The sequence below is a fragment of the Neomonachus schauinslandi genome, chromosome 14, assembly GCF_002201575.2.
Source record: "Neomonachus schauinslandi chromosome 14, ASM220157v2, whole genome shotgun sequence".
Lineage (NCBI taxonomy): Eukaryota > Metazoa > Chordata > Mammalia > Carnivora > Phocidae > Neomonachus > Neomonachus schauinslandi.
This window is the reverse complement of record NC_058416.1, coordinates 55,601,511-55,617,925: the sequence shown is the minus strand read 5'-3', so window position 1 is coordinate 55,617,925 and position 16,415 is coordinate 55,601,511. Positions and strand designations below refer to the sequence as shown.

Sequence of the window (16,415 nt, the reverse complement as noted above, 5' to 3'; positions counted from 1 at the left end):
TTTGCATAGACTACAGTTTATTTATCCTGGTTTTATTTTATTTTATTATGTTATGTTAATCACCATACATTACATCATTAGTTTTTGATGTAGTGTTCCATGATTCATTGTTTGTGTATAACACCCAGTGCTCCATTCAGTACATGCCCTCCTTAATATCCATCACCAGGCTAACCCATCCCCCCACCCTCCCCTCTAGAACCCTCAATTTGTTTCTCAGAGTCCATAGTCTCTCATGGTTCCCCCTCCTTCATTTCTCATCCTGTTTTTAAAAACATTTTGTTTCTTTTTCCACTTATTTACTCCTCTCAAGGAAATCACAATTGGTGCTAATCCCTCTGTATTAATTACCATGAGCTAACTAGCATATCAAATGACTGCAAAATTTTAGTACCTTAACACATTAAGAATTGCTTTCTTGTTCCTCTCATAGTGCAGTTATAGTTAGTTCTGCCCCATGTAATTATCCTGGGGCTGGGGCTCCTCCAGGTCCTTGGGGATCTTTTGGCAAAGCCTGAAAATGGGAAAAGAACTGATGTTTGCACATGAGATGGCTTTAGGGGCCCAACTCAGAAGTTGGGCCTCTAAAGCTTATTACATCATTTGTACCCACATGCATGGGCCAGAACTCAGTTACATAGCTACACTTAACAGCGTGGGAATCCAGGAAATGTATTTTCCCAGGAGGAAAAGGAAAATGATTAAACTATTAGCAATCCTATGCTATCTATATTTTGTTAATTCCCATATGATTGCATATACATGTACACATACACACTCATACATCTATATATTTGTGAATCCATATCCTTTTAAAATAATTGCTTGTGCATGGGGTGCCTGGGTGGCTCAGTTGTTAGGCGTCTGCCTTTGGCTTAGGTCATGATCCAGGGTCCTGGGATAGAGCCCCGCGTTGGGCTCCCTGCTCGGTGGGAAGCCTGTTTCTCCCTCTTCCACTCCCCCTGCTTGTGTTCCTGCTCTCGCTATCTCTTTCTCTGTCAAATAAATAGATAAAATCTTTAAAAAAAATTGCTTGTGCAAAAATGGGATTATATACATATTTTTCCATTATCTTTTTGTCTTGCTCTGCTCTGTCTCACGGCAAATCTCTTCCAAATCATTTGGTATAATTTTAATTCTTTATAAAGGCTACATAATATTCCATTATGTATTGCATCAAAATTAATTCAACATTTTCTCTGTTGATAAGTATTCATTTAAAAAATGCCTTTATTGATATTTTGGTGGCATTTAGAAGGGAATGGAGCTAAATGTATATGCTCATTTCTACATCTTTAAATTGGAAGTCTAGCATTCAGACTGGTTGTGAATGTATGCTAAATGCAAGATTATTTCTAGAAATAAAACTATAATAATTTATATTTTGAGAGGTAATGAAATGTAGTTCAGTAACAGCCATTGGTTTCCATAGATTCTCTAGAATCATCAATTTGCTGGACATATTATTAGCAAATATTCTAGACATTTGAGGAGCACATAGAAATATTTTAGCAAATTATGTTTTGATACCAAATAACTACTTAACTTTACTTCACAATTTCTTTGCAAAGCTAAAATTACATTAGCAAAATTTATAGTATAAATAAATCTTGTATTTAATTGCAGCATTAACTATTAACTTTTTTTAGGCACATGGAATTACTATATTTTAAATGGCATTTTGCTGTTTCCTATGGATAGATTCTATTGGCATAAGGAATGTAAGAGTTCAGAGAAAAATGTATATTATTAATTATTTAATTGAACAGATATTAAGTACCTACGAAGCATGAGGCCCAGCTAAGGATATAACAAAGAACAATATAGACATAACATGTAAGGATTTTTAGTTATGGAATATTACTCAGTGGAATATTGTGTGGTTAGTGAAACTGAGAGAAAAATAGAAGCAAAATAACCAGTATGTTTTCTATAATGTGAGGTATTGAGAGAGACAGACAGGGACAGAAAGAGAGGGAGAGACAGAGGGACAGAGAGAAATAGAGGCAATTACCCCATCTTGAATGCCTGTCATTTACCAAGCACTGGGTTGGATTAGGTACCGTGGGAGCTGTGGTCATTTTGGAGACAAGTTTTGCTGGGAGCTCATCCAGTGTAGTCCAGATTGTTTTTTTATTTTGTTTTTTATTCTGAAAGTGATTTCACTAGATAGAGAAGAGACTCTGTTGCCTTAGTCTATTCTTAATACACTTCATCTCAGCCATACTTTGAGCAAAACAATCAAACCTCAAAGTGACTCTTTAGAAGTCTTGGTTTCTGTAGCTTGCTGCCCAGGAGACCAGGGCTCTCGCTTTGGCCTCGTTATTAGTTGTCGTGCCTTAGACAAGTCACTTAAAATGCCAGGTCTCACTTCCCTCATCAATACAATGAAGAGTTAGATGAAGTGCCCTCTTAAACCTATCAATATTCTGTTTGTGCTGACTGAACCTTCTCAGTAAGACTCTTGGCACATCCTTTTTTACTGCTGGTTATTAAACAGGACTATTGTCCATTACCAAAAAACTGCTTGTCCTGGGATGCCTATGATTTTTGGTTCCTGGATTGGCCACTGATATAATTATGATTGTCATGCTTCTTTGGGTTCATGGGACAGGTTACACAGACCAGAATGCCAGGAACTTAAGGGCTTGTGCTATCTATTCATGATCCTAATTCTTTAGACTGTTTCTGTGGCAAAATTATGTTTCTTTTGAGGCTATTGTTCCTAGAGGTAAAATAATGGAGGATGTTGTTATAAGAAGAGTCTGTAACCAATCTGACACATAAGTGGGTCTTTCTAATATGGAACAAACAGTTGAAGAGTATTACATTTGCCTTGCACAGTTGGCGCACATCAAATGGCCTTCCCCTGGTACGGTCTAGTCTCTAGTGCTGTTTGGAATCTTATCCAGTATTGGTGCAGGAGCATCAGCTTGTTCTAATGGCACCTCTGAATACCACCAACACCAGCAGGCAAACAACTTTATATCTGCATTCCATTCATTATTTTGAGGCTAGACCAATATAATTTTGGCTCACATATCTGTCATTCGTGGCCACCACAATATCAGATGCAAACTTATTAAGAAACACATTTCAGTCATTTGGCAAATATTTGCCAAGTATTTATTGAGTGATAACTACATAGTAGGCACTGTTCTAGACTCAGAGAAAAGAGCAGTGAAGTAAACAAATCCCTGTCATAAGGCAGTTATGTTCTTAGAAAGCGAGAGAACAAATATGTAAAATATTTATATAATAAGTTAATTGGTGGTAAGTGCTATGTAGAAAGATAAAACAGGTAAAGAGGTTAGGAAGGGCACATGTATTTGGAGAGGGAGTTTTTTATATACAGGGAGTTCAGGGAAGGACATACTGAGGATGTGATATTTGAGGATCAACTTAAAGGAGGTGAGGTGGGCAGTCCGGAGGGTCCATGGGGAGAACTTCCCTGTAAAGGAGCAGCAGACCTTGAGGAGGGAGGAAGTTGAATGTGTCCTAGTTGGAGCAGGAGCAGAGTGAAAGGGAGATGAGGTCAGAGTGGTAAGGACTTGCTTTCCCCGGGTGATATAAGTAGTCCTTGGAACGAAAGATTTAGGTTTGTTTTCACTTACATTTAACTTGGTTTGGCCTTAAGTTTCTCTGTTTTTGTGCCCATCCCATACGTGTATCCTCTTTATGGACTTTTTCTTGACCCTCAATTTTTGTTACTCCAAGCACTGGGATTGACCTCCATCTTGCAGCTTTTTCACACAGGGCTTTCTCGTCACCCTCTTGGGATAGCACATTTTACTTCTCCCGAATAGTCCTGCTGCTTCTCCTAGGACAGTTCTCAGCTCTTCAGAGAAGCCTCTTGAGGGTTTAAGCTCTTCACTCCACCACACCTCCTCCCTCCTCTGGCTGTTATCTGGTTGCCTTCTAGTTATGTGCTAACGTTAATTGAAGACATTTGTCACCTGGGTCTTCCTCTTCTCCAGAGAACTGCCAGTACCATGGGGAAATCCAGGGGCTGCCTGGCAGGTGCCCTGCTTTGTAGTTCCTTGATCCCAATATCTGACACATTTCCCTTGTTTAGTTCAGCCACCTGTCCCCACAGCCGCAGCATGCACCTCATCTTGCCTCAGCCTTTGCCCATCTCGGAAGTGCTAATCTCTCAATAGTGTGGAAAGAGGTGGGACGTGAATAAATGCTTTTGTATCTACAGCCTGCCTCCAATCGAGTGATGTTCCCACTCTCACCCTTGCCATACTACACCTTGGCCTCCAGGGGGAGCTCACACTCCCAGTCCTGAGACCTTGGAGGATGGACCTCCTTGGACCATGGAGCTCTGGGTTACAGTACTAGGGAGAAGCAGTGGTTGAGTATGTGGGTAATGGAGTCAGACAGAATTGTTCAAATACCATTTCTTCCGCTTCCTAACTGTATAATACTGAGCAAGCTGCTCATGTTCTCTGAGCCTCACTTATCAAATGAGGATGAACAGGCACACCTCACAGCCTATGTGAGGAATAAATGACTTAGTGTAAATGGAATAATCAGTAGAGAGGTAACTAATAAAGGGAAACCAGTTAGATGTTTCTTCTTTGAGACAAGTGAAGAGGTTAAAGGCTGTTGTTCCATGGGGTGGTCTCATATATTTCTTGAAACTAGAAGGAATGTAAACTTTTGAAAAGCTTCTGTGTCATTGCCACACAGCTGTGTGAAAGTATCTGGCTCTTGCCCCTTCCTCTGTTGCCCCACTTCTGCCTCCCCGCCCAGGTGGAGCAGGACTCAGGATGGGGTCCCGGAGGAAGACAGGGGGAGCAGGTGGCTTTTGCAGGCCTCCCTAGGAAATGAGACATTCTCCTCTTCTTGGGCTCTTTGAACAGGGAAGATGTATGTAATACATGTTTTCTTTTTTGTGTACATACGTAGCTCATTTCTGGAGAGTGCCATAGAGGAAGTTATTGCTTCAGAAACATTTAAAACAGTGACTTTTTCTGTTTTCACTTATTGATCACAAAAAGGTGTGAAAAAAAGATGATTTCTTTCATAGCAGCCTGCCAGATTTCTTTAAGGGGCTGGAGCAGGGCTAATTGCTCCCTCTCTTAATCACTGCACATTCATCCCTCAACCCGCTACACGCTGCTTTCTTTAGTCACCATTCCACGGAATCTGCTGTCCAGGCCCCTGGTGAGGAACCTGGAGCAGGGAGGAGGGGACCTGGTGCTGAAGGGGTGTGGTATGTGCATATCCAGAACCCATGCATAAATGTGGACATCCAAAATACAAGGAGTGAGTTTGGACAGTCATTAATAATATGAGCTACAAAAGGAAATGAATGCAGGAATAATTATTGAAACAGAGGGCATGTAACATAACTCATATAGACAAGGACAAAAAGCAAAGGAAACCCTAAGAGAGCTTTTTAAAAAAACTCCAGCTTAAAACATGTTTACAGAAGTGAGATAAAGTAAACCAGTTATGAAAGTAAATGTAAATGTTTTTTAAAATCCATTTAGAAGATGTTTAGAATAGATACACCTGAAACAAAAGAATTTAAAAGTAAAAAAGATGGGGAAAATTTTTATCAATAAAACAGAAAATATCAGGATGGCATACAACTTAATTTTTAGTAAAAAAGAAGAATTTGATGCAAAATGCAATCAAGGTGTCCAAAAGGGACATTTTTTTTCTATGTTAAATAAAAAGCGCAATTACTAGTGAACATTACATATGCTTTTCTGTGCTAAGTAACGTAACATCAAAATATTAAGCAAAGTACCCCATGCAGTTTTACTCCTGGATACATTCCAACAGATGTGTATATTTCTGTACTAGAATGTCTGTAGCAGCACTTTCCATAATCCACTTTCCCACATCAGAACTACCCAAATGACTATCACCAATAGAATGGATAAATAAATTGTAAAACCCTCACCCAATGGACTACTATACAGCAGGGAAAACAAATGTTCTGCATACAGCAATCTACGTGAACCTCACAGTCAGAGTGCTGAGCAAAAACTGTCTACCACAAATGAGCACATACCATATGATTCCATTTATACAAAGGAAAAAATGGAACAAGTAGAACTAATCTTAGGGGATAAGAGTTTCTCTTTGCAGAGAGGGGGCAGTGACTGGAAGGGAGCACAATGGGGAGGGGGTGTCCTGGGTTCTGGTTACACGGCTATGCTAATTTTTTGAATAATTTTCAAGCTGTTTACTTGATTTGTGTATTTTTCTTTAAATATATTTTAGTAAGAAGTTTAAATATGAAGAAAAAATTATCAGAGATACTAGGACACTGTACAGAAAAACTATTTTAGATATTTTAGCATATTGCTTCAGGCTTTTTACTTAAAGAATAAACAGATTTTTGAATAATACAGCTCTTTATATTGAATTAATGCATACTGATATTATACCTTAAAACATATGTATGTATATGTATATACTTAAAAAAATTTTGACCATTGATCCTATATTAGGCCAAAAAGAAATCCTAAAGTCTCCAAACAGGAATTGTACAGACCATGTGACATTCTGAAACTGCCATGTGCTAAACTAGATACTATTATTAATATTTTAAACAACTACAAAAATTAGCCATTTGAGATATCTCTTAAATAAATATTTGGCCAGTGACTAAATGACGGTGACAATTATAGATTGTAATAATAATTGTTTTTGAGAAAATAAAGGTGAGAAAAATAAATATGTCATAAAGGTTTGTCCAGGTGTCTAAAGCTGTATTCAGGGGCAACAATGGTTAAGTTCATAGTCTTTTTTTAAAATTATTTTTATTAACATATAATGTATTATTTGTTTCAGGGTTACAGGTCTGTGATTCATCAGTCTTACACAATTCACAGCGCTCACCATAGCACATACCCTCCCCAGTGTCCATCACCCAGCCACCCCATCCCTCCCACCCCCAACACTCGAGCAACCCTCAGTTTGTTTCCTGAGATTAAGAGTCTCTTATGGTTTGTCTCCCTCTCTGGTTTCGTCTTGTTTCATTTTTCCCTCCCTTCCCCTATGATCCTCTGTCTTGTTTCTCAAATTCTTCATATCAGTGAGATCATATGATATTTATCTTTCTCTGATTGACTTATTTCGCTTAGCATAATACCCTCTAGTTCCATCCACATCGTTGCAAATGGCAAGATTTCATTTTTTTGATGGCTGCATAATATTCCAGTTGTATGTATATACCACATCTTCTTTGTCCATTCATCTGTTGATGGACATCTAGGCTCTTTCCATAGTTTGGCTGTAAGTTCATAGTTTTGAATGCTTCTATTATTTAAAAAATGAAAATAAATTAATTTTCTTTATAATTCAATTTGACAAGTAAAAACAAACCTAAGGGAAATATGAGTAAAGTAATAAGAGTAAAAGCAGCAGATGAAATAATTAGAAAAGAGAAACGAATACAGTAGAGCTGATGAATAAATCTAAGTACTTATTCCTTTAAAGGAAAAAGAAAACAGCACAATAATAGGTAATGTAATGTAATTAGGAATAACATAACATAAATGTAAAGAGAAACAAAAAACCCAATTAGAATTTTTTTTTAAACATAGAGTGCTTTATGCCATGTTATACCAATACATATTTTTAAATTGCAATTATAAATGGCAAACCTGGGAAATTGCAATTACAGAGATGTAATTAAGAGAATAAAACCCTAATAGAGGCAACAGTATTGGAAGAATTAGAAAGATTACCAGTTCACTGTCTGAGGTCAGACAGTGATTTTGAGTTATTTTCAAACTTCTAAGGAGACCTTCTGGGTGTAACCTGGCTCTGCCAAGTATGCACAGCACTATTTGACCTTGGCCTTGTTGAGTGAATGAATACAAGCCAATGAATGAGTGCTCTCTTGCCTTAGTGGGGATGAAAGAGCCCTCTCAGAGGTTAAAATAGACAAGTAAGGTAATGTAGGTGAGGTTCTTAGCATAGGGGCTATTAAATAGTGAGCATTCAGTTAACAGTAGGTCAGATGTCTTAGAGTCCATGGGAATCAAAATGTCAATGAATAATCTTTTGATATGTATATATATATATTTTCAGGTTATCCTGATCCAGAAAATTTTTCCTGGACAGAATATCTGGAAGCTACTCAAACTAATGCCGTTCCTGCCAAAGTTTTTAAAATGGTAAGTTTGTATCTGAATACACTCTCACCTTTAAGCAAGGTACATGTTGACTTCATTTGACAGGTTTAAATTATTCTAGATTTTTCTTCTTTTTTTTTTTAAAGATTTTATTTATTTATTCATGAGAGACAGAGAGAGACAGAGAGGCAGAGGGAGAAGCAGGCTCCCAAGGAGCAGGGAGCCCAATGCGGGACTCGATCCCAGGACGTTGGGATCATGACCTGAGCCGAAGGCAGACGCTTAACCATCTGAGCCACCCAGGCGCCCTAGATTTTTCTTCTTAAAGTCAAATGTTATTTTCATAACCAATCTGCCTTGTTTTCAGTTAAAGCCACAAAGGAGGTGATTCACTTACTATTGTTCCTCTACACAAAAGTAACGATGGTTTCCCTACTTGAAAAGCCCGGTAGCCCTACACCCTCATGCAGTTGAAGGCACCTCATCAACCTCAGATAATGGTGGAGTCCTTCATTTCTGCTTGTATTTGTCCATCAAGTGGGAACGCTGCACTTTCACAGTCTTGGTACTGTTTGAATGTCCATGACGCCATAATAAGATAGGCGAATTGTATGTAGCCTGCGTGTGCTCTGCTTTTATCCATTTTGAGGGAAACATTGCTTTTAGCATCTGTTAGAACACCAACTTTTAAGTTCAAATTTGTCCTTATACATTTATTGCAGGGTTGAACCAAGCATGAATTATTTGGTAAAAGACAGTGCATTGATAGTATAGTTAGAGATATTTATGTCTAAAGCGGTTTTCAAATTGTGTGCTCTGGGCTTCCTGACTCATCTTTAATCAGAGTTTTATATAGTGGGCTTCCACATATAATTTCATTTATAAAAAGTTTTCTAGGGATCACAAGGGATTTGAAACAAAATGCTCTTTCATTTTTTTTAAAAAATTGATTATAGAATAGGCTGGATTTGGAAAATAAGCGTAATCAAATTAAGAAGGCTAGAAGTCCCAGAGTGCTTGAAGGGCCTTAAAGAATTGCAGAAACTCAATAAGCAGAATACCAGCTTCTTGTATTATCTTTTTCTCTTTTGCTTTCTGTCAAAGCTCATTTTACTTTTCCAAGAAGAAAATTACAAGAAAATAAAACTCTGATTTAGTTAAAAATGCAACTTCCAGGCTCAGACATGGGGTTATTATGGATTCACCTCAAGATACGTATCTTTGGCATCTGCAATATGAAACTGTTACCTTTGTTATCAAGACAGTGACCTTGGGGAGAGCAGAAAGAATTTCAAGCATCAAAGACCTAATTATAGTCTGTGTATTCCATTTAGTAGGTGTAATAATGCATTTTGGAGAAAATATGCTTCCACAAAAGCTGGAGAGAAACAAACGAGGTACTGGAGAAAGATTTAACTGTTTATTACTCGCGTATCATGAAGGTTTTATTTTCCTATTGCCATTTCTAGACTTGAGGAATTCAATACACTTCATTTTCAATAAGGTCAATTGAATACTTTTATGTGTAATAACTTTCAAAGTGAAACTTTTTGCCAACCTGTGAACACTGTTGGAGTTGTCTTTTAACTTTGATTTTTGGTTTTTATATTTCTCTGGTGCCAGTGATTTGGTAAGTCCCAGTGTATTTTTTCCCATTCAGTTTTTTTTAGTGTTTTCTGAAGGTCCATCATTATAGACTCCTGGTTCCTAGCATTTTAAGAGTTGGAAGAAAGCTTAATTAATACAGTTTTTAACATGCTTATGTTACAAAAGCACAGGTTATGGCTTTAAAATACATTGTGGTATGATTTTAGAACAGTTACCTGTAATAGTCATGCAGCTTTTATCTATTTTAAAATTTAGATTTATAAAGGATTATGTTTATCCTTTCTTATTATTTACTAAATAATTTTGTCTTCTGGGTCATACATTCCAAAACTGGGCAGTGAGAATAGTCAACAGTTTCTTAATTTATAGAGTTAATTTCAGAAAAAAAATCTAAACAAATAAAAAAACTGTTAATAAATTAGAACCTTTTCTGAATCTTGTGATCATTAACGAATTTATGATTTAATCTCTTTTTAGCTATCTTGAAAATGACCAGAAAATTCTTTCTCCTCTCACAGGTTTTAATGAAACTGGATAAAATAATATGCATAAGCCTTAGGGCCCTTCAACCTGAATTCCAGTTGTACGAAGGGTCTGAATGCAAAGTCAGAACAATTGCACTTTAGAAAACATGCGTGTCTTGTCTGCGCAGTTGGGTTTTGCTGACTTGTGCTCTCGTGACCTTTCAGCGGACGCCCCATGGTTTTCTGCCGAGCATGAGACTTGAAGCGGTGGACAGACGGAACCCCAGGCTCATTCGCGTGGCTACGGTCATCGATGTGGATGACCAGAGGGTAAAGGTACGCGCTTCCGAGGAGTGCGGTGCTGTCTTGGCGCATCCTCGCCCCTCCTGCGAAGCTCTGATTTCTTGGCACAGCAGGAAGGAGCAAACTTCCACAGACACCATTCCTAGTCCCAGGTCCTGGGTACAGAGATGGCCAGCTGACGCGCACCTGACATGGGGAATCTGTAGATTAGACACAACTGATTCTAAGAGGGATTCTAACATGTTCCTGTTTGGGTTTGCTGTTTGGAGTTTATACGTTTTTTCTTTTTCTTTTTTTTTAAGCTTCCTTTTATTGCTATTATCAGCTTTTTTTTGAAATAGTCATTAAACACCTTAACAAGAACAAGTAAGTCTTTGTTTTCTACCATTCTTTGTTAGATCAAAGAAAAATGAACAAAAGGTTGTTAGTCACTGTAGCTAGAACAAAAATTTAGATTTTGAAGTAAATAATTGGTGAACAGATTTCTATACTGTCCTTATTGTGAAATCTATTTTTTTAATGCACAAATCTTCAAAATGAAATTTTCTTAAAATGGAAGCTTTTAATTTTTTTAATAGAGAGCTAAATATTGTGGTATTCAATCTACAGCATATGACAGTTCAAAATTATTTTCCACCCAAACACAATTTATTTCATACTGATAAAAAGATTCAAGTCAAGTACTTTTAATAGGCACTATCAAGAAAGAGGCATTTAAGTTTGATATACAGTTTGTATGATTTAAAATAAATCTTATTTGCTATATGTTGAATTTGAAAACAATTTCTATTTCACCTAATAAAGAATAATTAGTACAGATATTTTAGTAAAATTTAGAGATGAGCATTTTACCATAGATTATCAAGAATTAGCAATATCTTTCATTCTTCTGACAAATGAAAACAATTATGCTGAGCACTATTCAGGACTAATACAAATGGGTATTTTCTCTCACATATCTTGTTTTTAATAAATGTTTTATTTTATATTGAATTTTAAGCATATTGCTTAAATTCTTACTTATTTGTAACTATTGCTTACTTTTTTTTTGTTTTCAAACACTTTTATTTTTCTTGCTTCCTATGACTATCTAGAAAAGATAAAAATAATCCTGCAACATTTCAAAATAATTTTTTCATAGCACATAATTTTATAATACAGTTGTGTCCCTTCCTCTATGTTGCAAATATGTATAAAGTATATGGTTGCTTTTCCTCAAGTTTAACTAGAATCTATCTGGAGCTTATTCTGTATAAACAAGCATCATGAATCTAGATCAGGAGCCAGCAAACTTTTTCTGTAAAGAACCAGAGAGTAGATAGAGTAGATAGCTTTAACCATGCAGGCCATAATGTCTCTGTCCAACTACTCAGCTCCGCTCTTGGAGCATGAAAGCAGCCATACTCATTATATAAACAAATAGGCTTGGCTTTCTTCTAGTAAAAATTTATTTATGGACACTAAAACTTGATTTTATATGATACTCATGTGTCATGTAATATTCTTTTGTTTTTAATATTTTGATATTATGAAAACCACTCTTAACTCCGTACAAAAACGGGGTTGGCCAGATTTGGTCCAAGGGTATAGCCCAGATACCAAGTTTTAAAAAGATATTCTGAACCCCACTATTGCTTACTCTTATAGCACTTACTCTGGAAATGACTTCTGAATATCATAATTACTTTATAAATTCAGGGATATTTTCTTAAAGATTTTACTTATTTATTTGAGAGAGAGAGAGAAAGAGAGAGAGAGTGAGAGACAGGAAGAGAGAGGAAGAGGAAAGAATCCCAAGCAGACTCCACGCTGAGCAGTGAAGCTCCACAAGGGGCTTGATCCCACAACCCCAAGATCATGACCTGAGCTGAGACCAAGAGTTGGAAGCTGAACCAACTGAGCCACCCAGGCACCCCAAAATTCAGGAATATTTTGTCACTGAAAATGAGCCTCAGGTTTTTTTTTTTTTCTGAATTTTCATTTAACTTTCATTATAAAATTACTGCATTTATAGGAAAAATTCAATCTGAATAGTCCATCAAATCTTACTTAGAATTTTAATTGACAGTTTATTTTCTTGTGATTCATAAGATACATACTGTGTTGGGCGCCTGGGTGGCTCAGTCAGTTAAGTGTCTGCCTTCGGCTCAGGTCATGATCCCAGGGTCCTGGGATCGAGCCCCACATCGGGCTCCCTGCTCAGCGGGAAGCCTGCTTCTCCTTCTCCCAGTCCCCCTGCTGTGTTCCCTCTCTCGCTGTGTCTCTCTCTGTCAAATAAATAAAAAAAAATCTTAAAAAAAAAAGATACATACTGTGTTATCTGTTGAATGTATTTGCTACCTTATTTATATGATCATATTGTGTTAACACATTGCCTTAAAATATTTGAAAAACTTTAGTTCCTAAAGTGAATTTAGTGTATTTTTTATTTACCATCTCAACATTGATCCTTTTAAATCTCTGAGAATTTAGCTTATCCTTCCAAAAAAATATTTCATGTATCTTCTCCTTATTCTTTCTCTTTCATGGTAATTGCCTTGTCCTTTACTACAGGGAAAGCGTTGAAAAGTGCTTGGTCCCTTTGACAGGATTAGAACCTTAAGTGTTAACTCTGTGGTTGTAAGCATAATGGAAATCCTGTTAGGATTTTAGGACTAAATTAAGATGTGTTTATGCAGCTGATGCTCTCTACCCTGCGAAATGTGCTTTATAAAATGTGAAATGAATTGCTTCCCCGTACCATTCAGTCTGTCAGAATGTGTCAATCCTGGAATGGATATAAATGTCTTAGGGCTTGTGGTGCACTTTGCAACAAACAGCCTCTTCCCTCTTGCAACCCATTCTTGGGATGGACCCTTCTGCCATGGACCCTCCATTCTGCACCCTCCCCTAGTCAGTCCTGCAGTTGGGTACATGCTTGTCCCATGAGGTACAGGGGGAAAGATTGTGGGCTCGCAGTTTTCCGAATAGAAACAAATCATAGAGAAGATTCAGAAGTATAGCTTCAAATTCCATTCATCAGGGTTCCAGAGGAGAAAAAGGCATTGAAAATGAGCGTCAGGTGTTTTCCTCTGAATTCTTGTTTAAGGAAGTTGAAGGCAGTGGGTGGGACTGTCTCTGCAGTTGAGAATGCAGTTGACAGTTCCCTGATCTCCTCATTGTCCAGCACATTCCTCTCTTTGTTTACTAATGTGCTGACCATATTCTTCTATAGTTTTCTCTTATTATTATTTTTATTTTTTGTAATTTTCTCTTTTAAAGTCCATATCCTTCCAAGATTGTTTTTATCATTGACACTGGCACATAATAGGTGCTTAATGTACGTGTGAATGAATGAGTGAGTGAAGGAGCGAATGGCATTGCATATCATCTGGCATCCTGTTACTTGAGTGTGTGAAATAATTGTGTTAGTCCAAAAGTACTCTTCCCTCATTCTTCATTCCTCTCCTGATTTCTCCTCCATTGGAAATCCAGTTCAGCCTAAGGTACTGGAAAGTGACATAGGCTGCACTGATGCTGGTTGGACTTTCAGCTCTGACTCGTTTAACTGTGTTACTAACTTGGTGGTTACTCAGTGTATTTGCACTTTCCTTTATCTGTAAAGTGAGGTGGTTGGTTGTGAACTTTCAGTGAAGTAACGTATGTAGCACACCCGAAAATGTGCCTGACTCTAGTCCTTCAGTGGTTGCCGCTGTTATCAGCCAGTGCTGCCTTCCTTGGTCGCCTTTGAGAGTAATTGTCATCAGTAGGTGGAGGGAGGGGCAAGCCCACGCTCCCTGGTGAGTTTGATTGGAATTTCCCTGGGAGGGCTCGTGTGCGCATGTGTGATTGTGCTGCATCCCGTTGTCTGACTGTGGAGAGTAGAGTCGGCCTGTTGAACCAAAAGAACAATACCAGTGATGGTGGTAATGACGACAATAGCAGTTTGTATCAGACGACACTTTTGTAAGGGCTTCGCGTGCATTAGGATATCCTTAACAGCAACCGTGGGACACGAGGTGCGATTGTTAAACTCATTTTATAGTTGAGGAAGCTGAGGGATGTTAGTAATTGGTCCAAGGTCACAAGCTGGAATGTGGGGAACCGGGTTTACACCCCGGCTTTTATTTATTTTTTTTTATTTTTATTTTTTTTTTAATTTTTTAAGATTTTATTTATTTATTTGAGAGAGAGAGAATGAGAGAGAGCAAGCACATGAGAGGGGGGAGGGTCCGAGGGAGAAGCAGACTCCCCGCTGAGCAGGGAGCCGGATGCGGGACTCGATCCCGGGACTCCAGGATCATGACCTGAGCCGAAGGCAGTCGCTTAACCAACTGAGCCACCCAGGCGCCCCTACACCCCGGCTTTTAAACAGAAGTTTTCAACTCTAGAGCTTATAGTCTTCCTACTCCGCCTCTTACATTTTACTTGTTATCATAAATATCCTACTTCATAAGGGGAGAGCGGAGGTGGGGGATGGGGACGGAGTTCACTCCTCACCCACCCTACTTTGTCCTTTGTGCTGGGCCCACATCACCTGTCCTCCCAGGAGGTTTGTGTGGTGTTGCTGGCACTCCCTGGCAGAGCGCGGTAGATCCGGAAGACTAATGTTTTTCCTTTCTGCCACTCCCCAGATATGTAGTTGCCTTTATTTGCTTGATTAATTCTGTTTTTAAAGCAGCTTTTTTGAGATATAATTCACACACCATAAAATTCACTGGTTTCAAGTATACTCCCAGAGCTGTGCAACCATTACCAGTATTTAAATTTAGAACGTTGTCATCCCCCCCAAAAGAAAGTTCACACCCCCTAGCAATGACTCCTCAGTCTATACTTCCTCCCAGCCCCTGGAAATCACTAATCAACTTTCTGTCTCTATGGATTTGCCTATTCTGAACATTTCATATAAATGGAATCATGTAATATGTGATCTTTTGTACCTGGCTTCTTTCACTTAGCATAATGTTTTGAAGGTTCATCCATCTTGTAGCATGTATCAATACTTCATTATTTTTTTATTTCTGAATAGTATTCCATTATGTGGGTCTACCACATCTTGTTAATCCATTCATCATTGATAGACATTTGAGTTGTTTCCAGTTTTTGGTTATATTGAATAATGCTGCTGTGAACATTTGTGTATGTTTTTGTGTGGACATATGTTTTCATTTCTCTTGGCTATGTCTCTAGGAGTAGAATTGCTGGGTCATATGGTAACTCTTTGACAAAAAATGTTTTCCATAGTGACTGCCCCATTTTACATTCTCACCAGCAGTATATGAAGGTTTTAGTCTCTCTACATCCTTACCAACATCTGTTATCATCTGTTTTTATTTATTTTTTTAATTTTAGCTAGCCTAGTGGGCCTATGTGTGTAGATACGAAGAATCTGAATTATTGCAGTTGACATGTGACCGCTAATAATACATTGGCCAAAGGAGTGGGATCCAGTGACTTCCTAGTGGTTGTAAAAGTGGAAGTAATAGCAGTAGATGTGATGTCAGGCTAAGAAGTCACAGAAGTATTCTCAGTAGAGTAAGAAGACCCAGTTACTGAATATGGACTTTGTTCCAGATGTTCAGCTAAGTATGTGACATATTGTACCTTTATCTCCACAACAGCTCTTTTTTAAACTTCTGTTTTTATCGAGGTCTGACATGAGACACTGTATTAGTTTCAGGTGTACAACATAGGGACTTGCTGTTTGTTCACACTGCAAAAGGATCACCGCGGTGAGTCTAGTTACACAAAACTCTTACATGTACATGTTATTCCTTCTTTACAGTTGGCATGGAGACTTTAAGTAATTGGAGCCAGGTTTCCCAGTCAGAGGTGGAAGAACTGGGTGCAAACGTAGATGTTTCTAACTCCGAAGCCAATGCTCTCGTTTCAGGTAGAGCCCTGTAGCTGAGCTAAGCCATGGGAACTAGAGACCGTCAGTTGTCGGTGTCAGTGG

General features: G+C 38.1%; 1 protein-coding gene across 1 annotated transcript in view; it reads left to right on the top strand.

Annotated features, from left to right (window-relative positions):
* L3MBTL4 (L3MBTL histone methyl-lysine binding protein 4) overlaps positions 1-16,415 on the top strand; it is a 331,186-nt gene that overhangs the window by 52,132 nt on the left and 262,639 nt on the right. Inside the window, exons 8-9 of the mRNA XM_044921260.1 lie at positions 8,062-8,147; positions 10,403-10,513. Coding sequence (XP_044777195.1) covers positions 8,062-8,147; positions 10,403-10,513 — 197 coding nt within the window. The remainder of the gene's footprint in view (positions 1-8,061; positions 8,148-10,402; positions 10,514-16,415) is intronic.